Source organism: Lutra lutra, chromosome 17 (genome assembly GCF_902655055.1).
Source record: "Lutra lutra chromosome 17, mLutLut1.2, whole genome shotgun sequence".
Lineage (NCBI taxonomy): Eukaryota > Metazoa > Chordata > Mammalia > Carnivora > Mustelidae > Lutra > Lutra lutra.
The window spans coordinates 57531386-57555197 of record NC_062294.1 but is presented as its reverse complement, the minus strand read 5'-3'; the positions used below and the strand labels follow the sequence as shown (position 1 = coordinate 57555197).

The 23812-nt window shown below is 58.4% G+C and overlaps 2 protein-coding genes across 3 annotated transcripts; both read left to right on the top strand.

Moving 5' to 3' along the window:
- The first annotated feature begins 3 nt into the window (after nt 1–3).
- Nucleotides 4–6614, top strand: ISOC2 (isochorismatase domain containing 2). Its single transcript, XM_047711373.1, has 6 exons — nt 4–114; nt 3657–3794; nt 4067–4276; nt 4454–4524; nt 4665–4782; nt 6211–6614. Exons 2-6 carry the CDS (start codon nt 3660–3662, stop codon nt 6289–6291), a joined length of 615 nt encoding a protein of 204 aa, XP_047567329.1. The 5' UTR covers nt 4–114; nt 3657–3659; the 3' UTR covers nt 6292–6614.
- A 240-nt stretch (nt 6615–6854) lies between these two features.
- SHISA7 (shisa family member 7) lies at nt 6855–21072 on the top strand. 2 transcript variants are annotated; one of them, XM_047711371.1, is made up of 6 exons: nt 6855–6958; nt 13916–14607; nt 16070–16224; nt 17875–17940; nt 18403–18552; nt 20403–21072. In XM_047711371.1, exons 2-6 carry the CDS (start codon nt 13928–13930, stop codon nt 21044–21046), a joined length of 1695 nt encoding a protein of 564 aa, XP_047567327.1. In that variant the 5' UTR covers nt 6855–6958; nt 13916–13927; the 3' UTR covers nt 21047–21072. The 2 variants fall into 2 exon arrangements, with proteins under 2 accessions (XP_047567327.1, XP_047567328.1); XM_047711372.1 differs by lacking the exon at nt 17875–17940.
- The last annotated feature ends 2740 nt before the right edge of the window (nt 21073–23812 follow it).

The following is a 23812-nucleotide window of genomic DNA, read 5'->3' as shown; positions in this document are numbered from 1 at the left end:
TTCGGCCTGGAAGGGCGGGCGCGGGGGCGGGCCACGTGTGGCGACCTAAGAAACGGTAACCCAGCCTTGGAACTGGTCGAGAGGGCTGAGCGGCGTTAGTCCGGGCTCGGAGAGGTGAGTGTCCCCCGGGCCTCTCCAGCGGAAGACTGGGCCACCCTGGGGCCCGGCATCTTCCGGGTAAGGCCTCTGGCCCCGAGCGGTGCAGGGGGACCGATCTTCCCGCCTTGCAGGTGGGGAAACTGAGGCTTTACCAGGCCAGTCCTCCCCAAGGGGAGGACGCCTGCCCAGGCCCTGCAGAACTGGCTGGTCAGGGACTCGAGCCCTCCACGGGTCGTGCCCGCCCTGTCTGCATCCCTGGCCGAGGTTTGCATCATCGCCGTGGGGTGGGTGGCTTTGACCCCTGTTTGCAGGCTTAGACAGAGTGTGAAACTTGCGAAGGGTCACACAGCCAGAAGTCCCTACTGCAGGGCTGCCCACCCCCCAGGCCACGTGGGGATCTAAGCGGCACCCCTCCCCTGCTGCTGCCCCTCCTCCTCCAGCCTTGGACTCCCTCCACCCAGAGCTCAGTTCTGTACCTTCTCACCACCCCCCCTGGGCACCCCCAGATCCGTCTCCAGCCCAGACCTCCCCATATGCCCACGCACACACATAAATTCCCCGCTCTCAATTTTCCATCTTCTTCCCCAAACCAGTTCCCCTCTCCAGGTCCCCAGTTAGTCCCTGGGACCTGCCACCCATGAACCAGAAACCCGAAGATCTTCCTCCTTCCCCCTTACCCCACAGCCATTTGCACCTAACCCTGAATCCCTCTGTTCTCTCCTTGACCTAGAGCCCAGGCCTCACCCTTGCCCACCTGGACTGCAGCCCTGGTTTTTCCTTCCTGGCCTCTCGCTCCGGTCCAGCCCCACAGAGGACAGTGAGGCCTCCCCCGTTTTATCTGATATTTTGAAAACTTTTTACGGAGGTATACTGCATATGCAGGAAAACCACACAAATGACAAATACACAGCAAACACTCTGGTGTAAACAGCACTTGAACCCAGCCAGAAGTAGAACATCCCCCACATCCCAGAAGCCCCCCCCCCCCCGAACTCTCTTCTTCACTGCCACCCAAGGACAACCATTCATTCATAATTTTACCACCACAGACTGGTTTTGCTGGGTTCTCACCTTACGTGAAGATTATATTGTATTTTAGTTGTTACAGACCAGACAACCAATCATTGTCCAAAATCCAAAAGGAACAGAACGGTGCAAATAAAATCTTCACACCTGGTGGACACCTGCTCCCCGGCCTGAAGTACGTGGTCGGTGTAGAGAGGAGGGCTCCACTGGCTTTTCTCCCCGGATTGGGGCACAGATGTCCCGTGCTGCTTCATTGCACTGCTAACCTCTCTTGGACACTTTCCCACACTGTTACTTAAAGAGCTTCCTTGGCGCCCTTCCTGGCTGCGGAGGATTCTGTAGTGTCTACCGGCCGTGACTTAGGCGGGCAGGACCTCAGCCGCAGATGTTCACATTGATTTCTCTTCCTTCGCTCCGGGGAAGAGTCCCATCATTTGTAACCTAGGTCTGGTGGTGAATAACCTGGTGTCATCTCCCATGTGTGTCTGCGAGGCCAACACTCAGGAGCAAGTTTTCTGGGTCGCAGGGTTCATATAACTCCGGTTTTGAGAAATGTGGCCCCACGTGCTTCCCTCAGGGTTGTCGCAATCTAAACCCCTCCCAGCGTGCTGGGGAAATCCTTCTTGCTCCAGAGAACCCTGATCTGACCTTGACCCTCCTGCCTCCTGAAGACTCAAGGGAGTGGAAGTGAGACTAAGCACCGCAGTGGGAGGGAACCACGGGGAAAAGTCCTGGCGGGGCAACACGACCTGGCCGAGGCTGGAGGGGTTCTCAGTGCCTTGCGGGAGCGGAGTCACCTTTTTTAGTCCTGAGGACAGAAGCAGCCACGCGGGAGGGTGCGGGCTGAGACAGGGGAGCGGCAGAATGCACTTTGTGTTTTCCGACTGTTTTCTCTCCCTCTCTCTGGCCGCTTCCTTGGTGAGAATTCTGCACTCCGCCAAGATAGATCAGGTTCCCTAGAAATCCCAGCACTGATCACGGTTGTAATTAGGTGATTAGCTCATTCAGTGTGATACTGTTTTTGTGGGAGACGCCGTGCCGTTTTGTTCTTAGAGAAAATTCACATAGCATAAAACTCCCTGTTGTAAGCATCCATGGGTTTTTACGTTTTAGATAGTTGCCCATAGAAAACATTCTTCTGCGGTAGATGTGTTTGAGAGAACCCCCTACACGCCTGTGTGTGCTCACCACCCCGCCTTCACACCTCCCCTATGTTAACCCTTTGTCCTTCCACTGGGCCAGCAGGGTCTCCTGTGTCCCAGATAAATTAAGGAGAGCAAACGAGTGAGAACGCAGAGGGGATGAGAGCTGTGCGTGGAAGCCTGGCCAGAGCCCTCTAGTTGTGCAGCAACTTGGGAACCCAAGAACTCAAGCTCTCAAGACCCAGGGACTCCTGGGGACATGGCTGGGACATGCTGAGAGTTGGGGAGGCAGGGCCTCAGGTGCTAGAGAGAAGCCACTCTGACTGGGAGACTTGCTGTCCTCTAGTCCTGCAGGACCTCAGGCAAATTGGGGACCCCTCTGGGTCTCTGTGGACCACCCCCCCAAGAAGGGCTGCTGGGCAGATGGCTCCACCAGCCCCGCCCCTTCCTTCTCTCTCCCCTCTAAAGTTCATGTAATGAAATTTACCATTTCCGCCATTTTTAAGCGCAGCATGAAGTGGCCATTACAAACTCTGATTACATTGCATAACTGGCCAGCACCTAGTTCCAGAATGTGTTCATCACCCCAGATGGAAACTGAACGCCTCAGGGGGTCAGTCCTGGTCACTCCCGCCCCCAGCAGCCACCAGTCTGCTTCCTGCCTCGGGCTTGATGCCTGCGGACAGTTCATATACACGAGGCTCGCACAGTGTGGGGCCTTCAGCGACTGGCCCCTCTCCCAGAGCGCAGCGATTCCGAGGTTCATGCGTGATGTCCCACAGAGCAGCACTCCGTTCCTTTCTATGGGGGGATAACATTCCTCTGTGAGGGACCCCAGCCTTCCTGTCTAGGACCTGTAGGGGTTGTGCAGCCTGGGCATTGCACATAGGGGTAAACTGAGTTTCAGAGGCCGAGTGGGAGGAGTCCAACCTGAAGGAACTCGGCACCAGGCTCTTTTGTCCTCAGGAATCAAATCAGCTCGCTGTTAGCTGCTGGGGGCCCTTGGATGGGTCCCTTCAGGCCTCAGTTTCTCCCCCGAGTGCTGGGCGAGGATCGCAGTTGCAGCCTGCAATGTGACAGGAGAGAGGGTGACCTTGAGGAAGGAGAAGGCTTCCCAGGGCCCTGGGACAATGAGGCTGGGAGCACCGGGACGATCAAGGTCAGAGAAGGTTTTTTGGAATGTGATCTCACGGCTGAGTAGGACACACTAAGAAAGAAACGGATTCCAGGGACCGGGAACTGCAGATACAGTGGCCTGCAGGTGGGAGGACGATGGTTTCCAAAGCCCCGTGTGGGACCCTCAAGGGTCTATGTACATGGATGCTGGGTGTGCAGAGAAGCCCCTGGCCCATCTGACCCTGCCCCCTCAGCACCTCTGCCCATCCCCAGGACATGGCGGCTGTGGGGCCCAACCTGGGCCGAGTCCTCCCCGGATCATCCATCCTATTCCTGTGTGACATGCAGGAGAAGTTCCGCCATATTGCATACTTCCCCCAGATTGTCTCTGTGGCTGCCCGCATGCTCAAGGTACAGCCCCTCCTCCCTCAGACCAGGAGTCCAGGCCCCCAGGGCCTCCTCCCTCAGGCTAGGACTCCGGGCCCCCTGCCTCTCCTCCTTCAGATCGAGGAGTCCAGGCCCCCAGCCCCTCCTTCCTCAGACCCAAGAGTCCAGGCCCACAGCCTCCTCCTCCCTTAGACCCAGGAGTCCAGACCCCCAACCCCCTCCTCCCTCAGACCCCAGAGTCTGACCCCACAGACCCCTCCCTCGGGCTCAGTACTTTGTCTCTTTTTCTGGCACAGGTGGCCAGGCTCCTGGAGGTGCCTGCTGTACTGACAGAGCAGTATCCAGTAGGCCTGGGCCCCACGGTGCCTGAGCTGGGGGCTGGAGGCCTGCGGCCAGTGGCCAAAACTTGCTTCAGCATGGTCCCTGCAGTGCAGCAGGAGCTGGACACCCGGCCCCAGCTGCGTTCTGTGCTCCTCTGTGGCATTGAGACACACGCCTGCATCCTGGTGAGACCCCTCCTCCCACTAACTGCATCTTCCCTGCCCAGAACCCTCCGTCCTGGCAGGACCCCATCCCTGCAGGACCTGGGACCTTCATCCTTACTCAGGACCCCTGTCTGCCTGCTGCTCCCATCCTGCCCTGACCCGACCCTCCCTCATCCCTGTTCTTGCCTGTGCCCCCAGAACACAGCCTTGGACCTCCTGGATCGCGGGCTGCAGGTCCACGTGGTGGTGGACGCCTGCTCCTCTCGCAAGTGAGCGGATCCTGCTGGGGGGGCGCACATGGGGTACAGATGGGGTGCCCAGGAAGAACCGGGGAGTGGGGTCCCTCCTTAGCGTGCCAGGGATCCGGGTGGCCCAGCCGAGGCACCAACAGCCCTCCTGCCTCTCCCAGCCAGGTGGACAGGCTGGTGGCACTGGCCCGGATGCGGCAGAGTGGGGCCTTCCTCTCCACCAGTGAAGGGCTGATTCTGCAGCTCGTGGGAGACGCTGCCCACCCCCGGTTTAAGGAGGTACTGGCCCCGCACCCCGACCTCCCTCGCCTCCCTTTCCAGCACCCACCACCTATCAGTTGATAGAATACATCTGGGAACACAGCAGGCGGCCGCCTCCAGGCGAGCAAAGTTCTACATTCCTTGAGGGAAGCTGTTCGGGGGGCCAGAAGGACAGGAGAGCAAGAAAGCAAGCGAGATGACTGGGAGGGCTAGGGTGCAAAAGAGGGGGGCTGTACGGGGTGGAGTGGGAGGCCTCCCGGGAAGGGGGAGCAGACAGGCACGAAGAGTCTGGCAGAGGCGCCGCCGTTGGGAGCCCTGCGACCCTCTTCTCCGTCCATTCCTCCAGTCCCCGCAGCCACCACCGCTAGCCCTGAGGGTGGCAGGAGGCGCCTACCCCCCAAGATCTGCCCTTTCCCTCCTCCTAGTTCAGTTCTATTGAGCATTTGTCAAGCACCTACTATGGGCCGGCCTCTGTGGCAGGTCCTGGGGTGACAGCCAAAGCCCGTCTGTCATCAGTTACACATTGTGGCCAGAAGCTAGAAGGGCATGTTCAGATTGTGTGAGGAATAAAATGGGTGCTGGCCGCAGGGAGGTCCTTCCCTGTGGTGGCCTTGAAGCAGAGACCTGAAGTCAGAGGAGCAGGCAGTCATCCAAAGTATGTTCCTGGCAGAAGGAACAGCTAGGGCAGAGGCCTGGAGGTGCGGCTGAACTTGGCCTTATTCAGAGAACCGAGCAGGACATGGTGAGCATGGGAGGAGGGGAGGCAGAGAAGAGCCGGAGCCCCCTCTTCTCACAGATTTGAGGGTTTTGCCCAAGGGAGCCGGCCATGGTCAGATCTGCAGTTTGGTTCTGGGTGGCCCATGGATGTTGGGGGGTGGCAGGAAGGAGGGAGACCAAAGTGGGGGCAGTGGGGGTCCATTTGGGCTGATTTTTCTGGAGGCAAGCACCGTGGGGCCTGCTGGTGGGTGCGGTGTGGGGCTTTGGGGGAAGGCAGCCCTAGAAAGGGGGCTGAGTGTCTGTGCCCCTGTGGTCAACAGATTGGGGGAAGACCATTGTCAGTTTGAGAGGTCAGGTGGGAACCCAGGTCTAAGAGGCAGTTGGATCAATGAGTTCGGAGTTGAGGGGCAAGGCATGGGCTGGATTTGGAGGTTGAGAGGGATGGGAGAGGTGAGATTACTTAAGCAGGAGCTGGTATAGACAGGAAGCTCCAGGACAGGGCCTTGGTGCAATCCCGCAAAGCAGACCAAGATGGCGGGTGATCAGGCGCTCACCCAGGCAGCCATGGTGGAGGGGCGCCCAAGGAGAAGTTTCGAGAAGAGGGAGTGGTTGGCTTGGCCAGTTGCTGCCAAGGGGGGCAAGGCATATGAAATGGAGATGTGCCGCTCCACATCGGTCACAGAGATGGGAACTCTTGACGCCTCCTGAACCCTCCTCTTCCCCCTACAGATCCAGAAGATCATCAAGGAGCCTCCCCAGGACAGCGGGCTGCTGGGCGTCTTCCAAGGCCCCAACCCCCTCTTCCGCTGAACTCCTCACCCCAAGACCACCCCCCTGTCAACGGGACCTCAGTGGAATCGCTTCGCCCCCATCCTTGGCTCCCAAGAGTGGTGCAGTCCACCGGGAGTACCACCTCCTCTGGAGGGGAGGTGGAGCGCTACCTTGCCATTGGACCAAAGCGCCCGGAAATGCAAATAAGACTCCTGGAAGCTGGGTGGCGGTTGGCTGAGCTGAGCTGGGGGTGGGGCTAGACCCCGGGCCACTTCACGGGGTGGGGAGGGGCAGGGGAGGGAGTGTCACAGGCTGTGGAGCCCGGACTTGCAGAATAAACACTGATGTGGCTGTGGACCGAACCATTCGTGGACTTGGGGGGTGTCCCGGGGGCGAGTGGGGGCCGCGGGTGGGGGGAAGAGGGGTCCCAGCAGGTGGGGAGGGGGAGGTGCCTCTTCGCTCCCAGCCGGCGCCAGGCGAAGGCAGGCTGGCCGCGGCCGCGTCTGCACGGGAGCCAGCGCGCATCTGCACCGACGGGAGCCGCCGGCCGGGTCGCACGCCCCACACGCCGCCGGCCGCCCCCCACCCGCGCGCGCACACGCCCAGCTGCTTGGCTCGCAGACACGCGCTCGCTCTGCCTCCCCGGCCGGCCCCCCACGCCGTCGCCACCCCCGACGCCCCAAGGGTCCCGAATCCGGAAAGTGAGGTGAGCGCGACCGCACCCCGGTGCGGAGGGGGAAACTGAGGCACTGGGGACAAGGGGACGGGAGGAAGAAGAGACCGGCATGCGGATGGATGGATAGATGGATGGATGGATGGCGGGGAAGGACAGACGGCTTCACCTGAGTGCTTCCTGCTCCCCTAAGACGCAGAAGCCTGGGATCCACATGGGGGCTCTCAGAATTCTGCAGCCCGCACGGAGACCTGGGGGCCCGGGCTCTACGGAGCCCCCAGGCAAGGCCCCCCAGGCAAGGCCCCTCAGCCCCTTGAGGTTTGCAGTCCTTGCTCCCCGCCCCCCCAACCTTGGAGACCTGAGAAGGCAACCTCTGAATCCCCCATAGACCCAGGCGTCAGAGCTCCCAACTAGCCCGCCCCCCACTGGGGAATCTGAGTCCCCCCACCCACCCCCGCCAATCCTGGGATCCCAGACCCCTCCCAGAAGTCCAGGTCCCCGGAACCCGGCGTCAGAGCGCCCAGCACCCCCTCTCCCCAGGAACCTAGGAGTCCCATCCTCCCCCCTCCTCCAGGAGCCCCCGGGACAAGCATCGGCGCCCCCGGCCCCCGCCTTCCGGATCCAGGTGTCCCCCCTCCTCACCCCCCAGCCTGATGCTTCGCGTCTCGGAGGCCGCGCTCGCGTCACCATGGCAACGGGAGTCTATTTTGCGCTGGGAACACACAGCTCCCGCTGCAGCGCCCCCCCACCCCGCCCCTCCAACCCCGGCCTGAGTGAGAGTAGGGGGACCAGGGAGGAAGACTGGGGTCCGGGGTGGGGGGGCACAGAGATACTCAGAGGGGCAGAGATCTGTAGATAGCAAACCTGGGAAAGAGACATACAGAGACAGAGACAGAGAGGCAAAGAGATAGGGCTGTGGGGGTTGGGCGTGGGGGGAGACACAGAGACAGGATGTAGAGAGACAGAGACAGACGGGGCAAAGGGAAGAAGGGACACAGAAAACTGAGACTCAGAGAACAGGACAGCACATGGGGGGTGGGGAGGTGGACAGAGACTCAGGGACGCAGAGAAGCGATGAGATATGTAGAGACACAGGCTCGGAAGACCGTGACCCAGGGCAGATCCCGTCAGAGATGCGAGGGGCCTGCGGGCGGGTGGGAGGCAGGGGGTCCGGGAGGAGGGGTGGGCAGGGAGATGCAGAGACACCCCGAGTCAGAGAGGCACAGAACACAGGAAGACCTGGGGATGGAGCGGGGGCACAGGGACCAAGGCTGGGCAGGCCGCTGGATGCACCTGGTGGAGGGTCCTCATCCCTGAGTCCCTGCTGCTGGGTGCCCAGTACTGGGATCCCTGCTGCCCATCTGGACCCCTCCCCTTCTCCCTCTGTTCTGCTGCAGTGGCCGGTGAACCCACATCCTCTCCTCCTCTTGCCTGCTTTCCACATCCCTACCTCAAACCGTCCCCTCAACCCCAGATATGCCTCAGATCTCCTCCCTTTTGCACGCCACCCAGACCCTGCATGTGTCCAGACCCTCTCTATGTGTCAATGCCCACCACGTACCCTCAGCCCCCCTCTGCTGCCACCTGTAAACCCCTCCAGCCCCCGGTTTCCCAAAGCCAGGTCTTCTCTTTCTGGGTCTTACTCTTCTGTGGGTTTCTGTCCTCCCCCATTCTCTCTCTCCACTCTCTTTCTTGTTCTCTCTTGGCTTCTCAATCTCTGTATCCCACTTCCCAAGTGTCTTTGCCCCTCCTGTGAGTGTCCTGTGAGTGTGTCTGTGCCCCTCTTATGAGTATCTGTCTCCCCCCCCTGCCTGCTTGCCCTCTGGGTCTCTGTCCCCATCTCTGTCCCCCTCTCCCTGGGTCTCTCTCCTCCTTTCTCTGCCTCTCCCCCCACCAACCTCCCGAGACTCTCTCCCTGTCCCTGTCCCTCCCCCCGATCCTCTCCATCTCTCATTCTCTGCAGCCACACATTTCAGGAAGGAGGCTACTCACCTGGCCCCACCCAGCCCCGGCCCCCATCCCCAGCTGGCGGGATGTGGAGTGTGGGGCACAGGACTATGCAGGCACTGTGAGGTCTCCAGGAGCCCAGGAACCGAGCAGGGCCTGCTCTGGAAATCCTTCTCGAGTCCGCTTCCCTGACCTCTGTCCACCTCTCAGGTCCTAGGCTAGTGCTGGGGTCCATAGCCCTGGCCCTTGGCTGCTGGGGATGCCCGCTGCAGGAAGGAAGGACATGGGGGTGAAGGGCCCCCTTCCTCTCCAGCTGTGGGGGAGGAGAGTGCCTGTGGGGGGTGCGGGAAGGCTGTGTCTGTGTGTGGGGGGTGTCACATGCATGCTTCCGGACCCCACCGCTGGGTGAGGGTGTGCTGGCCCCTGTGTGCACCCACAAGGCTGCCTGACCGTGGGCTGGCATGTGTCTGGTTGTGTGTCCGCATAGAGGTGACTTGGGCAGGTCCCTCGTTGTATTCCAGAATTGTGTGTGGTCCCCATGTGTCGCAGTGTCTGAGATTGTCTGGGTCTTGTGTACTGTGAGTGGAAATGCCCAGAAGTGCACAGCCACGTGTGTCCATGTGGAGCTGTGTGCATGTGTTGGGAGGAGGCTACAGGTGCGCCCACCAGGATGACATTGGGTGTCCTTGTGTGTTGTGTCTGCACACCATGCGGGTGTCCTCTGTTATTGTGTGTATACAATGCTGTGTGTGTCTATGTGTTGTTTTGTGTGAGGCAAGGTAAGAATGGGTCCCCCTGTATCCTTGTGTCCAGACAGGTCACTGTGTCCCCGGGTGTGTGTCCTCCTCCGTCCAGGAGGTGTAAGGCAGGGACAGGAGGCCCCGACTCCCCCCACTGTAGATGTGCTGTGTGTACTGTGTCTGGGTGCATCACTGGGTCTGAGGGGATGGATGCCACGGCCCCCACTCCCCAGAGTTGTCAGTGGTATGGAGTTGTGTCTTCCTGGGCATGTGCGTGCACGTGCAGTTGGAGGGGACAATGGGACTCTGTTAGCAGGGGGAAGAACTATGTCCATGGAGCTCAGCTGGAGGCTTGGCACAGAATGGGGACTGAGTGGGCAAACTGCTAGCCCATACAGCGCCTTTATGCCAATGACACAAAGGTACCCCCTGGCCCAACGTAGCTCCCCTGCGTCTGTGGTTTGGCAGGCAGATGGCAACCTTGTGTGAGTTCTAAAGGGTGCCCCTTCCCCCAGATGGATGCAGTCCCACCAGTACGCCTTAAGGAGGAGAGCCTGGCTGGATTCCAGCCTCTCAACCAGATCTTGCGCAGTGCCCAACCTGCCCAACCGTATGTGTGGCAGCCCTCAGTGAATGAAGAAACCCACATCACTGCATGCATGTGGATTCACTGATGAAAGGTGTGTGTCTGTATGCATGTCAACCCACGTTTCTCTGCATGGGATAAAGGTTCTACAGATGGCAGTGCCCTGAGACCTGAGTTTAGAGCCCAGCCCCAATGCTTGGGTGCTGTAGGCCTTGGGCAAATGATGGGACCTCTTGGAACCTCAGTGTTTTCATCTGAAGTGTGTGTGTATGAGAGAGAGAGAGAAGTACAAAGAGGGAGAGAGAGCAGTCCCACCTCTCACACTTCCTTTCAACATTCAGCCGTGCGGTAAATGTTTACCGAACACCTCCTGGGTCCGGCACCAGTGCTGGGTGCTGTGGGCACTACGGGGAACCAGCAGACAAAACAGTCCACCGTTGCGGGGCTGATGATCTAGTGGGAGAGACAGACAATAAGTCCCGACACATATAACGTGGGAAGTAGAGATGCGAGCTATGACAAGACAGAAAGCAGGCATGGGGACCAGAGTGGCTGGAAGTCCTGCTTTATTTATTTTTTTAATTTTCAGCTTGCATTTCTTTTTTTTTTTTTTTTAAGATTTTATTTATTTATTTATTTGATAGAGACACAGCGAGAGAGGGAACACAAGCGGGGGGAGTGGGAGAGGGAGAAGCAGGCTTCCCACTGAGTGGAGAGCACAATGCGGGGCTCGATGCGGGGCTCGATGCGGGGCTCGATGCGGGGCTCGATGCGGGGCTCGATCCCAGGACCCTGGGATCACGACCTGAGCCGAAGGCAGACGCTTAACGACTGAGCCACCCAGGCGCCCCTGCTTTAGAGAGGACAGGGAAGGCTCAGTGAGATGACCTGTGAGGGACACCTGAAGGAAGGAGGGGGCATAGAATGGTATGTGCAGCAAAGGGAGGGCCCAGGCGAAAGGAGCCGCAGGTGCAGTCAGGAAGAAGGGACTCCCTTGGGCTTGGGAAAGGCATGAAGGGACAGGAAAGGAAGAAGGCTTCCCATGTTACCGCAGGCGTGGCGGGAAGGCAGTGGGCGGTTTCAGCAGAGGAGGGCTTGATGTCATCTGACCTATGTTGGTGTTTTTTTGTTTGTTTCCTAAAATTGTGGTAAAATACACCTAACTTAAAATGTACCATTTCAGCTATTTTTAAACTGTTTTAAGGGTTCAGTTCAATGATACCTAGGACATTCATCACCACTATCTCATGTAGAATATCTTCATCCCCCCAAAGCAGTCCCTCCCCACTCTTCCCGACCCCCAGCCCCAGGCAGCCACTAATCCGCTGTCTGGCTTTATGGCTTTTCCTACTGTGGACATTGAGATACATGGGATCACACCTTATGTGACCTCTTGCGTCCGGCTTCCTTCCCCTGATGTTTAGAGGCTCACCCACGAGGCAGCGTACCAGGGCTCCTTTAAGGCTGAGTAACGTCTCCTTCTCTGGACAGACCACATTGGCTTATCTGTTCCTCCGTTGAAGGCCATCTGGGTGGCCTTTGGGGATATTACGAACCGTGTTGCTATGAACGTTCGTGTGGAAGTTTTTGTGTGAATGCACGTTTCCAGTTCTTAGGAGTGGAATTGCCGGGTCATGTGATAACTGTTTGACTTTTGAGGAACCACCAGACGGCTGTCCGCAGTGTGGGCTAAGCCGCTTCTAAGATGCCTATGAAACACCTGGAGTGACGGGTTCTATTTTTTTTTTTTTAAGATTTTAATTATTTGACAGGGAGAGATCACAAGTAGGCAGAGAGGCAGGCAGAGAGAGGGGGGGATGCAGGCTCTCCACTGAGCAGGGAGCCCCATGTGGGGCTCGATCCCAGGACCCTGGGATCATGACCTGAGCGGAAGGCAGAGGCTTAACCCACTGAGCCACCCAGGCGCCCCAGGAGTGACGGGTTCTAGCCCAGAGTGCAGGGGAGGGGCCGAGCCCGAGCTAAAGGGAGAGTTGAGGCCCCAGGCGCGTGGGGAGCCTCAGCTCCCAGGACCCTCTCTCCACTCCAGCCCCTGCGACTTGTGGGGGTAATGGTGTGGTCCCCAGACACAGAGGCACTCAATGGAAAGGAGCACATGGCAGTACTACCCTGTGACGCTTACTGGATTAGTCCTACCCACCCTCCCATCCCCTTGCGCCGCTTTCCTTTAGCCGTGACTTCTTCAGGATTTCTTAATATACTTCACGGCAGTGTCCCCCGCGCCTCACACGGGCTTCTGTCTGCGCACTGGTCCTCTCCCGCCGCTGGACCCTGAGCCCCGTGGAGGCGGGGACCCCGTGGGTCAGCCACCGCGGTCTCCTCGGGGCTCAGTCCCCTGGAGGCTCAGTCCGCGCGGCGGGCGGCCTCTGTGCTTGGGCTGGTGGGGGCAGACCCGCCCCCTCTGCCCCGCCCCCTCTGCCCCGCCCCCCGCCCCCCCGCCATCCGCGGCGGCAAACACCGGTGCGCCCGCGTGCACAGTCCGCCTCCTGGCGACAGGCCCGGCTGCTCCGGACTCCTTCCACAGGCTAACCCTGCTCATCCTCGTAACCGCCCTCTGAGAACCATCCTTACCCCCATTTTACACATGGGGAAACTGAGGCACGGGAATTTTAGGTAAGAGCCTTGCAGTGTCAGGCAGCTGGCGCACGGTGGCGTTCTGCCACCCTGCCTCTCCCGCTGTGGCCGAGACGCTTCGGGCCTGCAACTGGGAGAACGTCTCTGTGTGCCTGTGTCTCTGCGTGAGCCTCTGTGTGCGTGTCTCTGTGTGAGAGAGACACAGAGACAGGGCAAATGAGGGAGGAAGGAAGAGGCAGAGAGACAGACGCTTGAGACCCCTGGATTACCCGACCTAAATGGAAGAGAAATCAGCCTTTGGGGCCGCTGAGGACCGCCCGGGTCTAAGCCAGCCACTCTCAGTCGGGCTCAGTTATGGCCCCAGGGAGACATTTGGCAATGCCCAGAGGCATCTTACGCTGTCCGCATGTGGAGAATGCGAATTCTCCTGGCACCTAGTGGCCGCACCACCTGGGTCCACGGGCCTGGTCTATAAACTCAGATTCTCAACTCCGATCTCTCTCTTTCTCTCCCCTCACCCACCCCTCCCTCTCTCCTCCCCATCTCCCCTGCTCCTCCCATCTGGTCCACCGCACTTCTGTCTGCAATTCCCTCCCCCACCCGCACCGACCCACCCCACCGCCCTCACCGCTCCTCCTCCCCCAATCTCCCACGGCCGCCCCCTCCGCTCCCTCCGCCCCCTCCGCCCTTGCCCTCCCTCCTTCACTCCCCTGCATGCTTGCTTCTCCCCTCATCACACCTTGCTTCTGGTGTCCGTCCGTCTTTATTTCCGCTCACCCCTCTGCTATCTCCGACGACCTCCCCAATCTCTGCTCCTGCCCTCATGGCTCACTGTGATCCTTTCCCCGTCTGCGCGTTACCATTTCCGTCCTTCCCGGCCGCGTCTGGGCATATCTCCGTCCCCACCACGGATGCCCTCCACCGCCCTGTGGGGCTGCTCACCATGGGCTCATGCATCGCCCGCTCCGTCCATCCATCCTCTCGCTCTCCTAATGCTTGTCTTCCTCCATCCTTCCACCTCCCCTCGGCCCGCCTGCCTCACTCTGTCCGGCCACCCATTCCCCACATCTTGCACTTCCGGCCGTCTCTCTCGCGCCCCCGCTCCCGCCTTGCTTCTCCCCCTAGCCTGGCGGCCCCATGCCGTCCCTCCTGCTCCTCGGGACCCTCCTGCTCCTGGCCTCGACCGCCCGCGAGGCCGGGGCGCGCCCGTCCAACGCCACAAGCGCCGAGCCGCCGGGCCCACTGCCCGCCCTGCTGGCGCACCTGCGGCGCCTGACCGGGGCGCTGACCGGCGGCGGGGGCACTGCGGGCCCGGGCGCCAACGGCACCAGGACCAGCCCCGCGAGCGGGACAGGCGCGGCGGCGCGGGCGCCCCCTCCCGCCGAGCTCTGCCATGGATATTACGACGTCATGGGCCAGTACGACGCCACTTTCAACTGCAGCACGGGCTCCTACCGCTTCTGCTGCGGCACCTGCCACTACCGCTTCTGCTGCGAGCACCGCCACATGCGCCTGGCGCAGGCCTCCTGCTCCAACTACGACACGCCGCGCTGGGCCACCACGCCGCCGCCGCTGGCCGGGGGCGTCGGGGGTGCTGGGGGTGCGGGAGGGGGGCCCGGTCCCGGCCAGGCCGGGTGGCTGGAAGGGGGCCGGGCGGGGGGCGCAGCGGGGCGCGGGGGCGAGGGCCCCGGGGGCAGCACGGCCTACGTGGTGTGCGGGGTTATCAGCTTCGCCCTGGCGGTGGGCGTCGGCGCCAAAGTGGCCTTCAGCAAGGCGTCCCGTGCTCCCAGGGCGCATCGGGAGATCAACGTGCCCAGGTATGTGAGCGCTGAGGCCCTAGCCTCATGGGGTCTGGGGGCGGGGCCTGGGCGGTGAGAGGTGGAGCCACCTGGAGAGGGCGTGGCTACAGGGGTGCAGGCCTGTTCAGAGACCAAGGAGGCCACCGGGAGCCTGGGGGTCGCCACCGAAGCCTTGGGAGATGGGCGGGCACTAAGAATAGATGCGACAGAACGCGCCTGGCTGCGGAGTGACAGGTGAGGCTCAGGCCTTCATTCATCCAACAGATTATTTTTTGAGGACTTTCTGTGGGTCAGGAGCTGGGGATACCGCAGTGATCAAGACAAGGTCCCCAAGACAAGGTCTGCTGGGTGAACCGGACTTCCAACCCCGGGTCTGCTGCCTGCGAGCTGCGCGACCCTGGGCCTGTCCCTCCGTTTGCTTGTACAATGGGCCTAAGAACTGTTCCCCATCCATTCAGACTGTAGCGAGGATTAACTGAATTGATTCATGTCGAGTCCTGGCACATGGCGAGCCCTCAGTAACTGCTGGCTGCCATTATCATTAAACGTTAGTGGCGGACATATGCAATATAATTTTAGGTGTTGATAACCGTTGTGAAGAAAAGAAAGCAGCATAACAGGTAGAGAGTGGGCCCGAGGGTGTTGCTTTATGCGAAGTGGTCAGCAGAGGCGTGAAGGGAAGGAGCAACTCCTCCAGGGATCTGTGGGAAGGGCACTCCTGGCGGACAGAACAGCGCGTGCCAGGGCCCTGGTGGGAGTACTTGCAGGACAGGGAAGGGGCCCATGAAGCCACAGAGCAGAGGGCACGGAGCAGGTTTATTCTGAGAGTGATGGGGGAGCTTCTCGGGGGCCCTGAGTTCCGCGGTGTGAAACCGTCTGGTCATTGCAAGAGTCCCCGGGCTGCGTGTGTGCGGCCGGACTGCAGGGGACAAGGGTGGGCGCGGGAGACCGGTCAGGACATTAGCAATGAGCCGGGTGAGAGCAGGTACCGGGAGCAGCACCGGCGGTGAGAAGTGGTCCGCTGGGGATTTATTGTAGAGGTCGAATCTGCAGGATTGCTGCGGGGCATGAAAGAAAGAACACAGGAGTCCGGAATGATTGTAATGTTTTCGGTCGTATAACTGGACGACTGGGGCGTACTTTACCGCCATGGGACGACTGTAAAGGAACAGGAGTGAGGTCCCAGGCTCAGGGGAGCAGGCGGCCGGGGGGGGGGGGCACGGTGTGGGAAGCACCACAGAGGGGTTGGGTCCAAATGAATTGAGGCAGGGCTGCTTCAAGCAAGAAACGCGGTCGGACGAGCATTTGGGGCGGGCGGCGCTCAGACTGACATTAGCGATGCGTGCGGCTACCGGCGAGGAGCCGGGCCGGACTGACTCCCGCAGAGGGCAGAGCGGGGAGAGATGGGAAGCCTGCGCGCTCCTCTGCCTGCCCCACCCCCGTCCCCAGGCCGCTGCTAACCGTCGCTCTGCCCCTCTAGGGCTCTGGTGGACATTTTGAGGCATCAGGCGGGGCCCGGAACCCGCCCGGACCGGGCACGAAGCAGCTCCTTGACCCCAGGGGTCGGAGGCCCCGACGGCATTCCCCCAAGGACGCCCAAGAACCTCTACAACACCGTAAAGCCCTCCAATCTCGGTGAGTGGAACCTGGGAGTCGGGGCTGCCGCAGCTGCCTCTGGCCGCGCCCACCAGTCCGGTAGCCCCGCCCTCCACGGCACCTCCCGCGGCCCAGGCCCCGCCTCCAGCACTGTAGCCCCACCCTCCCCGATAGCCCCGCCTCCCGCGCCCCAGGCCCGCCCCCAGTCCCATCCATCTCAGAACCGTCATGGGTGGGTGTCATGGACGCCGCAGAGATTTAAATTTCGACATTCGCAGCCCCTGCACTTGAGAAAGTCCGTGTCTGAGCTCCCAACAGCCAAAGTCACAAAGTTCCTAACAATTGAATTAGAATGTGTCCCGAACCAGACAGCCTGGGTTTGAATCCTAACTCTGCCACTGCTGACCTGGGGCAAACCATTTCACCTGTCTGGGCCTCAGTGTCCTCACCCATAAAACCAGGAGCGCGACAGCACTCACCTCACAGGGTTATTGTGAAGGTCAAAGGAACTAATGACCGAAGGCTGAGAGCAATGCCTCCCACAGAAAAAGTGCCATATAGATATGAGCAGTTGTTAGTGTTACTCTTATATTTTATGATGAGCTCATCAGTGGAGAAGTCCAGGGAGCTGTAGTGGGTTAGAGGAGGAGGAAGACTTCCCACAGGCAATGCTGTTTGAGTAGTGGCCTGGAGGGTGAGGGGATTACTTGGGTCAACGGAGCTCTGGGCCGCTGCAGCAGTTTGCTGGGTCAGGGAGAGGGTGTCGGGAAGGACCTGAGCGCCAGACTGGGCTGAAGAGCTCTGCCTTTGTCCTGATGGCAGTGGGAAGCCACCGTGGAGCTTAGAGCAGTGAGTGGGAGAATGATTTTTCTGGAATCCATGTGAAAGGGAAGAGATGAGAGGAAGAGGCTGGATGGTACTCCAGGCTGTACAGGACAAGGCCTGAACTGGGGTCAGAAATGGAGGGGAAGAGGTGGGTTTGAATAGTAGTAAAAAGGAGAAGACATTTGAGGTGGATCTTGAGGTATGAGTAGGAGTTCTTCAGGCAAAGAAGGAGAGGAAGGAATTCAAGGCAGAGAAAATATCATAACAGCATGTGCAAAGGCCCAGTAACAGGACTGAGCTAGGCTCTTTCAGGCAAGGCATCAGCTGAGGCCAATCTAAGCCAAGTAATTCCTGGCTTCAATTTTTTTTTTTAAAGATTTTATTTATTTATTTCACAGAGAGAGAGAGATCACAAGCAGGGGGAGAGGCAGAGGAGGAGGGAGAAGCAGGCTCTTGCAGAGCAGGGAAAGCCTGATATGGGACTCGATCCCAGGACTCTGGAATCATGACCTGAGCTGAAGGCAGCGGCTTAACCCACTGAGCCACCCAGGTGCCCCTCCTGGCTTCAGTTTTGTCCTGTGGGTGAGAGACAGACATGGAAAGAGTTTGCAACAGCAGATGTGGGTGTTGGGAGTACAACCCTGGGGGGCTGATCTTGAAGATGGCGTTGGCTAGATGGCCAGAAGGCTGATTTAATGATACAGGAGGGAAAGGCAGGTCAGAGCAGAGATTCAGGACGTGGGAGGGAATCAGAGCCAGGGACCGAGTGGACATGAGTGGAAATCCTTCCACAAGACCAGGACAGCAGTGCCAGTGGGGGGCAGGTGACAGCAGTGACACCACTTCCCTTCTTGGTCCCCACAGATAATCTGCACCACAATTACCTGCACCTCAACGTCAACAGCCCCAAGCACCATGCTGCCACGATGGGTACGGACAGGGGCTGGGCTGTGGGGAGGACAAGGCTCCTTTCCTCTCCTGCCTTAAATTGAGCCTGAGCTGGGGGCCCACAGCAGAGCAGGTGTGAGACCCTGTGAGCCTTGACCTCCCAGTCTAGCCAGGTAACCAAGCTAGCCTTGGTTTCCCAGTTGGGACACCAGAAGTGGTCATGTCTCTCCCACCTGGGTTGGTGGGATGATGCACGGAGTGGACTGCCCCTCCCGCCTGGGGCCAGGCCCATAGCACGTGCTGAGCAGGTGCTGGTTGCCTCTCTTCCTGTGCCCTGACCTGCTTCCCCAGCTATGAGCCTGTCTCCTGCGGGGGAGAATGAGTACAGGGCTGGACTGCTGGGGCTCTGAGCGGCTGGAATCCCCTAAGGGGCTGGGGGCTGGAACTGCGGGGGTCTGAGGGAGGAGGGGCTGGACTGACCCTGGCCACGCCCCTCTGCCCCAGACTGGCGCGCCGCTCCACCACCCAGCCCCTCCTTGCACTACTCCACACTCTCCTGCTCACGGTCCTTCCACAACCTCTCGCATCTGCCCCCGTCCTACGAGGCCGCTGTGAAATCCGAACTCAACCGCTACTCCTCCCTCAAGAGACTGGGTGAGTGCCAGGAAGGGGAAGGGCACAGGCAATGGGGCAGGGTGAAGAGCCAGGACCTGGGTTCAGAGCGGCCCAACTGACGCTGAAGGTGTTTTTTAAAAATGCAGATTCATGCCCTCCTAAGAGCTACTGTATTCATCAGGACCTGTACTTACAATTAACAGAAACACAACTTAAGCCAAAAAAAAAAATAATAATAAGGATGACTACATTAGCTGGATAATGGAAAGTCTCTATGAGATTCAGGTATGGCTAGATCCAGGAATTCAAAAGCTGTCTCCAGGATTCTATTTCTCTCAGCTATACTAAATGATGGGCTGGCTTCATTTTCAGACAGATTCTTCCTTAGCGGTGGCAAAGACTGACGTGAGGAATTTCAGGGTGCCATTCTGCCAGCAGAAAAGCATTCTTCCCAATGATTCCAGCAAAAATCCCAGGTCTGGAGTGTACTGGCCCAACCTGGGTCACATGCTTGTGACTCCGGATATTTTTGTTCAGTGGGAGTAGCCTTCAAACATTTTAAACTGAGAGCCCCGTTAAGAAATACTTTTTATGCTATGACCCACAAGACACATATATCTATGCATATTTTTTAGTTACAGGAAAAATTTGAAATTTGTTATTATGAACATTTTCAAACATACCCAGCATTAGAGGAAATTGTAAAATGAATCCCCATGTTCCCATCACTCAGCTTAAAATGAGCAACATTTTGTTAATCTATACTCCCTTTACCCCAGTTTTTCGTGGATTATTTCATTTTTTTTTACTTTTTTTTTTAAAGATTTGTTTATTTAGAGAGAAAGAGAAAGAAAGAGAGGGAGAGTGGAGAGGAGCAGAGGGAGAGGGAGAGAGAATCTTAAGCTGAATCCAAGCTCAGCGTGGAGTCCACACGGGCAGGGGTCAGTCCCACAGCCCTAGATCAGGATCTGAGTGGAAACCAACAGTTGGACGCTCAACCCGCTGTGCCACTCTGGCACCCCTTTGCTGGAATATTTTAAAACAAACCGTAGGTACCGTCACTGCATCCATTAATATGTCAGTAACACAAATATACCTGAAATAAAAAATTTATGAACGGGTACTCACCCTTTTCCCCCTATTATGTAGATGCTTTTTTTTTTTTTTTTTTTAAGATTTTATCTATTTCTTTGACAGAGAGAGTGAGTGAGATCACAAGCAGAGGGAGCAGCAGAGGGAGAGGGAGAACAGGGAGTCCCATGCAGGGCTCGATCCCAGGACGCTGGGATCATGACCTGAGCCGAAGGCAGACGCTTAACCGAATGAGCCCCCCAGACGCCCCTGGATACCTTCTTTTTTATATAATTTTTAAAAATATTTTTCCCCACCACTCTCCTTAATTTTTTAATTGATTTTTTTTTAAGTGATATCTGTGCCCCATATAGGGCTCAAACTCAGGACCAGGAGATGAAGACTGGGAGGCTTTACCAACCGAGCCAGCCAGGCTCCCCTGTGTGGATGCATTCTGATAATTTTTAAATTCTATTTCATTTTCAAAATACCAGTCACCATCCACAAAACTGACTTCATAACCCACGAAGAGGTGACATCTCCAAGTTTTGTGCGGGGTGAGAAACGAAGTCCCTCCATCTACCGGCCCACCATCCTGTGCAGGGCCTAGGAATCTGCATTCTGGTCACACAGGCAGCCTGATTGTTCTGACTGATTACAATGTGGGACTCACCCACCTGTGCCCAGGCTAATAATGACCAGGGCGCTCCGGTGATGCCCAGGGCCCTCGTGGGGGTGGGACATACCAAAGCCAGGGGACGGGGGAGCTTCTGGGCTGGCTGAAGACTCACCCCTCTGGCTTCTCCCCCCTCCCCCAGCTGAGAAGGATCTGGACGAGGCCTACCTGAAGCGCCGGCCCCTGACAGAGATGCCCCGGGGGACGCTGCCCCTGCACGCGCTGCGGCGGCCCGGCACGGGGGGCGGCTACCGCATGGACGCCTGGGGCGGCCCGGAGGAGCTGGGCCTGGCGCCCGCGCCCAACCCGCGCCGGGTCATGTCCCAGGAGCACCTGCTGGGCGACGGAGGCCGCTCGCGCTACGAATTCACCCTGCCGCGCGCGCGCCTGGTGTCGCAGGAGCACCTGCTCCTGTCGTCGCCCGAGGCCCTGCGCCAGAGCCGGGAGCACCTGCTGTCGCCGCCGCGAAGCCCCGCGCTGCCCCCGGAGCCCGGCGCCCGCGCGGGCCTGGCCGCGTCCCACTCCAACCTGCTACTGGGTCCCGGGGGGCCGCCCACGCCGCTGCACGGGCTGCCCCCGCCGCCCGGCCTGCACGCACACCACCACCACGGCCTGCACGGCTCCCCGCAGCCCGCCTGGATGTCGGACGCCGGCGGGGGAGGGGGCACGCTGGCGCGCAGGCCGCCCTTCCAGCGCCAGGGCACGCTGGAGCAGCTGCAGTTCATCCCGGGCCACCACCTGCCGCAGCACCTGCGCACCGCCAGCAAGAACGAGGTGACGGTCTGAGGCCAGGCCCGGGGGCTGGCGGGCTGCGGCCTCGCAGGTCCCCACCCCAGCCGGGATCCCCCAACACACTCGAGGGGCCTGGGACCCGGGAGCAGCCTGTGCGCGGGACGGGGTGGGGGTGGGGGGCTGCTTCCGAGGACGCTGCTTTGGATGAACTCGTCACTGGAGATGAAACCTCCTTCTGGGATGTCATGGTAGATCCCTCCTCCTATGTCACTGTTTGAGGCAAGGCCTCTTTCCCATGACGTTATCACAGAGGAAGAGCCCTGCCGGTGAAGTCATCACTAGTGAAAATGTCTGTGTTCTGTGATGTCATCACAGGGACAACACCTTCTTCCCATGAATCCATCACAGAGGAACAGGCCCACCCCTGAGGTCATCGCTAGAGGCCATGTCTCTGTTCCATGAAGTCATCACAGACTTTCTCCCTGTGATGTCACAGCAGAGACAATGCCTTGTCCTATGACATCATCCCTAGAAACAAAGATTCCTTCCTGTGAATGTCACTGCAGAGACACATCTCACCCTGATGATGTCATCTCTGGCACCGAAAGGCCTCTTTTGACATCATCAACACCAGAAAAATATTTCCTTTCAGAGAAGATGTCTCTGTCTATGATGTTGTCACTACAGACAAAGCCATCTTCCTAGGACACATCACAGGGGAGAGGCCTTGCCAACTGTGTCCTCCCTACAAGTAAGACCTTTCCAGGACACTGTCACAGGGACTCTGCCTCCTTCCTGTGACACCATCTTCAGAGAAGGTGCCTTGCCCTATGACATGATCAGAAGGACTGTGCCTCTTCCTGTAATGTCATCACCGGGGAGGACAGCCCGCTTTTGGGACACCTCCAGGATGAGGGCCCTTCTGCGATCTCACCTCTGGACTCTGCCTGTTCTGGGGTCATGCTCTAAGATGCCTCCATGCCAGGTCATGAGAAGGCAGGGCAGGCCCTGGATCCATGGCAACCCTGGGGTCACCCAAGAAGGTGCCCTGACCTGAGGAGTTGTCTAAGGGATTGTCTCACTGGGGAGGCAACCCCAACTGCAGAAGTCTCCACCGAGATGATGATCTGACTGTAGGTTGTTGGCAGCCGGCCCCCACTGAGGCTCCGTCCCAACGCTGTGATGTCATCACCAGAGACACTGCCTGCTCTGGAGGGCCGTCACTTGTGATAGTGTTACCAGAGTTTCTGCCTTGTCCTGCCATGACTTAACGTGGTCACTCCTTTCCCTGACACCAGGGACACCCCCTGCAGGGTCTCCAGCAGACCCTCCCTCTAAAGGGTGGTTGGGCCTCAGAACCCACCCTGCTCAATGATGGCTCCTCCCGTGTGACTCCTGGAGAACAGGACTCCCAGACTGGCTTCTGCTCCCAAGGAGGCCACTCTAGCCTACCAGTGTCCCAGAGTCCTGGGACACATAGTGGCCCAAAGGCTGGTGTCACTTCTTTCTGCCATGACTAGAGATATCATTGCGTCTGTCAACAAACTCCTGGCTTCCTGTTGGGGGTGAGGTGGGATGGGGTTGGTTGGGGTGTACCCACTCTTATTTTGCTGATGATATCAGTACCATAAGACTTCCACCACTCATGATGGCATTGTACCTGGGGTCAAATGCTAACCATGCCTGATGATGACATCACTTCCCAGGATTCCCTATGACCTATGGTGTCTTCATCTCCCAGGATCTACAACCATTGTACCATCATCTCCTAAGATCTACCATGACATATTAGGTCATTACCTTCCAGAATCCTCTATGGCTGATGGTAACATCCTCTACCAGAATCCACGAGTACTGATGATGCCACCATTTCCCACAGTCCCCCATAATTGTGGTGTCATCATCTCCCAGGATCCACTTCAACCATGATGTCATCACCTCCCAGAATCAAGTGGATCCTGGGATCCACCTCCCAGGATCCACCTCAACAATGGTGTCATCACCTCCCAGGATCCACTTCAACCATGATGTCATCACCTCCCAGAATCAAGTGGATCCTGGGATCCACCTCCCAGGATCCACCTCAACCATGGTGTCATCACCTCCCAGGATCCACCTCAACCATGGTGTCATCACCTCCCAGGATCCACTTCGCCCATGATGTCATCACCTCCCAGAATCCACTTCAACCATGATGCCATCATTTCCCAGGATCCACTTCAACCATGGTGTCATCACCTGCCAGGATCCACTTCGTCCATGATGTCATTACCTCCCAGGAACCATGAGAACCAATGGGGTCATCCATCTCCCAGGATCCACTTCAACCATGGTGTCATCATCTACCAGGATCCACCATAACCATAGCATCATCATCTCCTAGGATCCATGACATCAAAATATGTCATTTAGTGGGATCCACTTCAACCATGCATCACCATCTTCCAGGATCCATCATTTTGAGGGTCAAGTACTAAAATGGCTGTATTTCAATTGTTTTCTGGGGTCCCATAGCACATATAACTGTTCCTTTAAGGGGAACTAGCACAATACACACCATTTTTCCATTCCTTCAAAAATGGAATGGGTGGGGTCCCCTCTGATGACATCAGCCTTAGCCAGCCCCTTCCTAATGATGTCACTGCCTCCCTCCTGACTTGAGCTGATGCCTGCATCAACCCCACCACAGACCTGGTCTTAGGCAGACCCCATCACCCCCTGGTGAGGGCATCCAGGCCCCTCTTGATAACTCACCGCCCTTCACCCAACCATCTGATCGGTGACAGGGTCAACACAGAAAACTTGTCATCACGGGGGGAG

What these genes read in the sequence shown, in the direction of transcription:
- ISOC2 (XM_047711373.1), top strand. Translation starts at nt 3,660, where the DNA reads ATGGCGGCTGTGGGGCCCAACCTGGGCCGAGTCCTCCCCGGATCATCC. An exon ending in TGGCTGCCCGCATGCTCAAG is followed by an intron (nt 3,795 to 4,066) that starts GTACAGCCCCTC and finishes TTTCTGGCACAG; the next exon opens with GTGGCCAGGCTCCTGGAGGT. An exon ending in GACGCCTGCTCCTCTCGCAA is followed by an intron (nt 4,525 to 4,664) that starts GTGAGCGGATCC and finishes TGCCTCTCCCAG; the next exon opens with CCAGGTGGACAGGCTGGTGG.
- SHISA7 (XM_047711371.1), top strand. Translation starts at nt 13,928, where the DNA reads ATGCCGTCCCTCCTGCTCCTCGGGACCCTCCTGCTCCTGGCCTCGACC. An exon ending in CGGGAGATCAACGTGCCCAG is followed by an intron (nt 14,608 to 16,069) that starts GTATGTGAGCGC and finishes CTGCCCCTCTAG; the next exon opens with GGCTCTGGTGGACATTTTGA. An exon ending in CGTAAAGCCCTCCAATCTCG is followed by an intron (nt 16,225 to 17,874) that starts GTGAGTGGAACC and finishes TGGTCCCCACAG; the next exon opens with ATAATCTGCACCACAATTAC.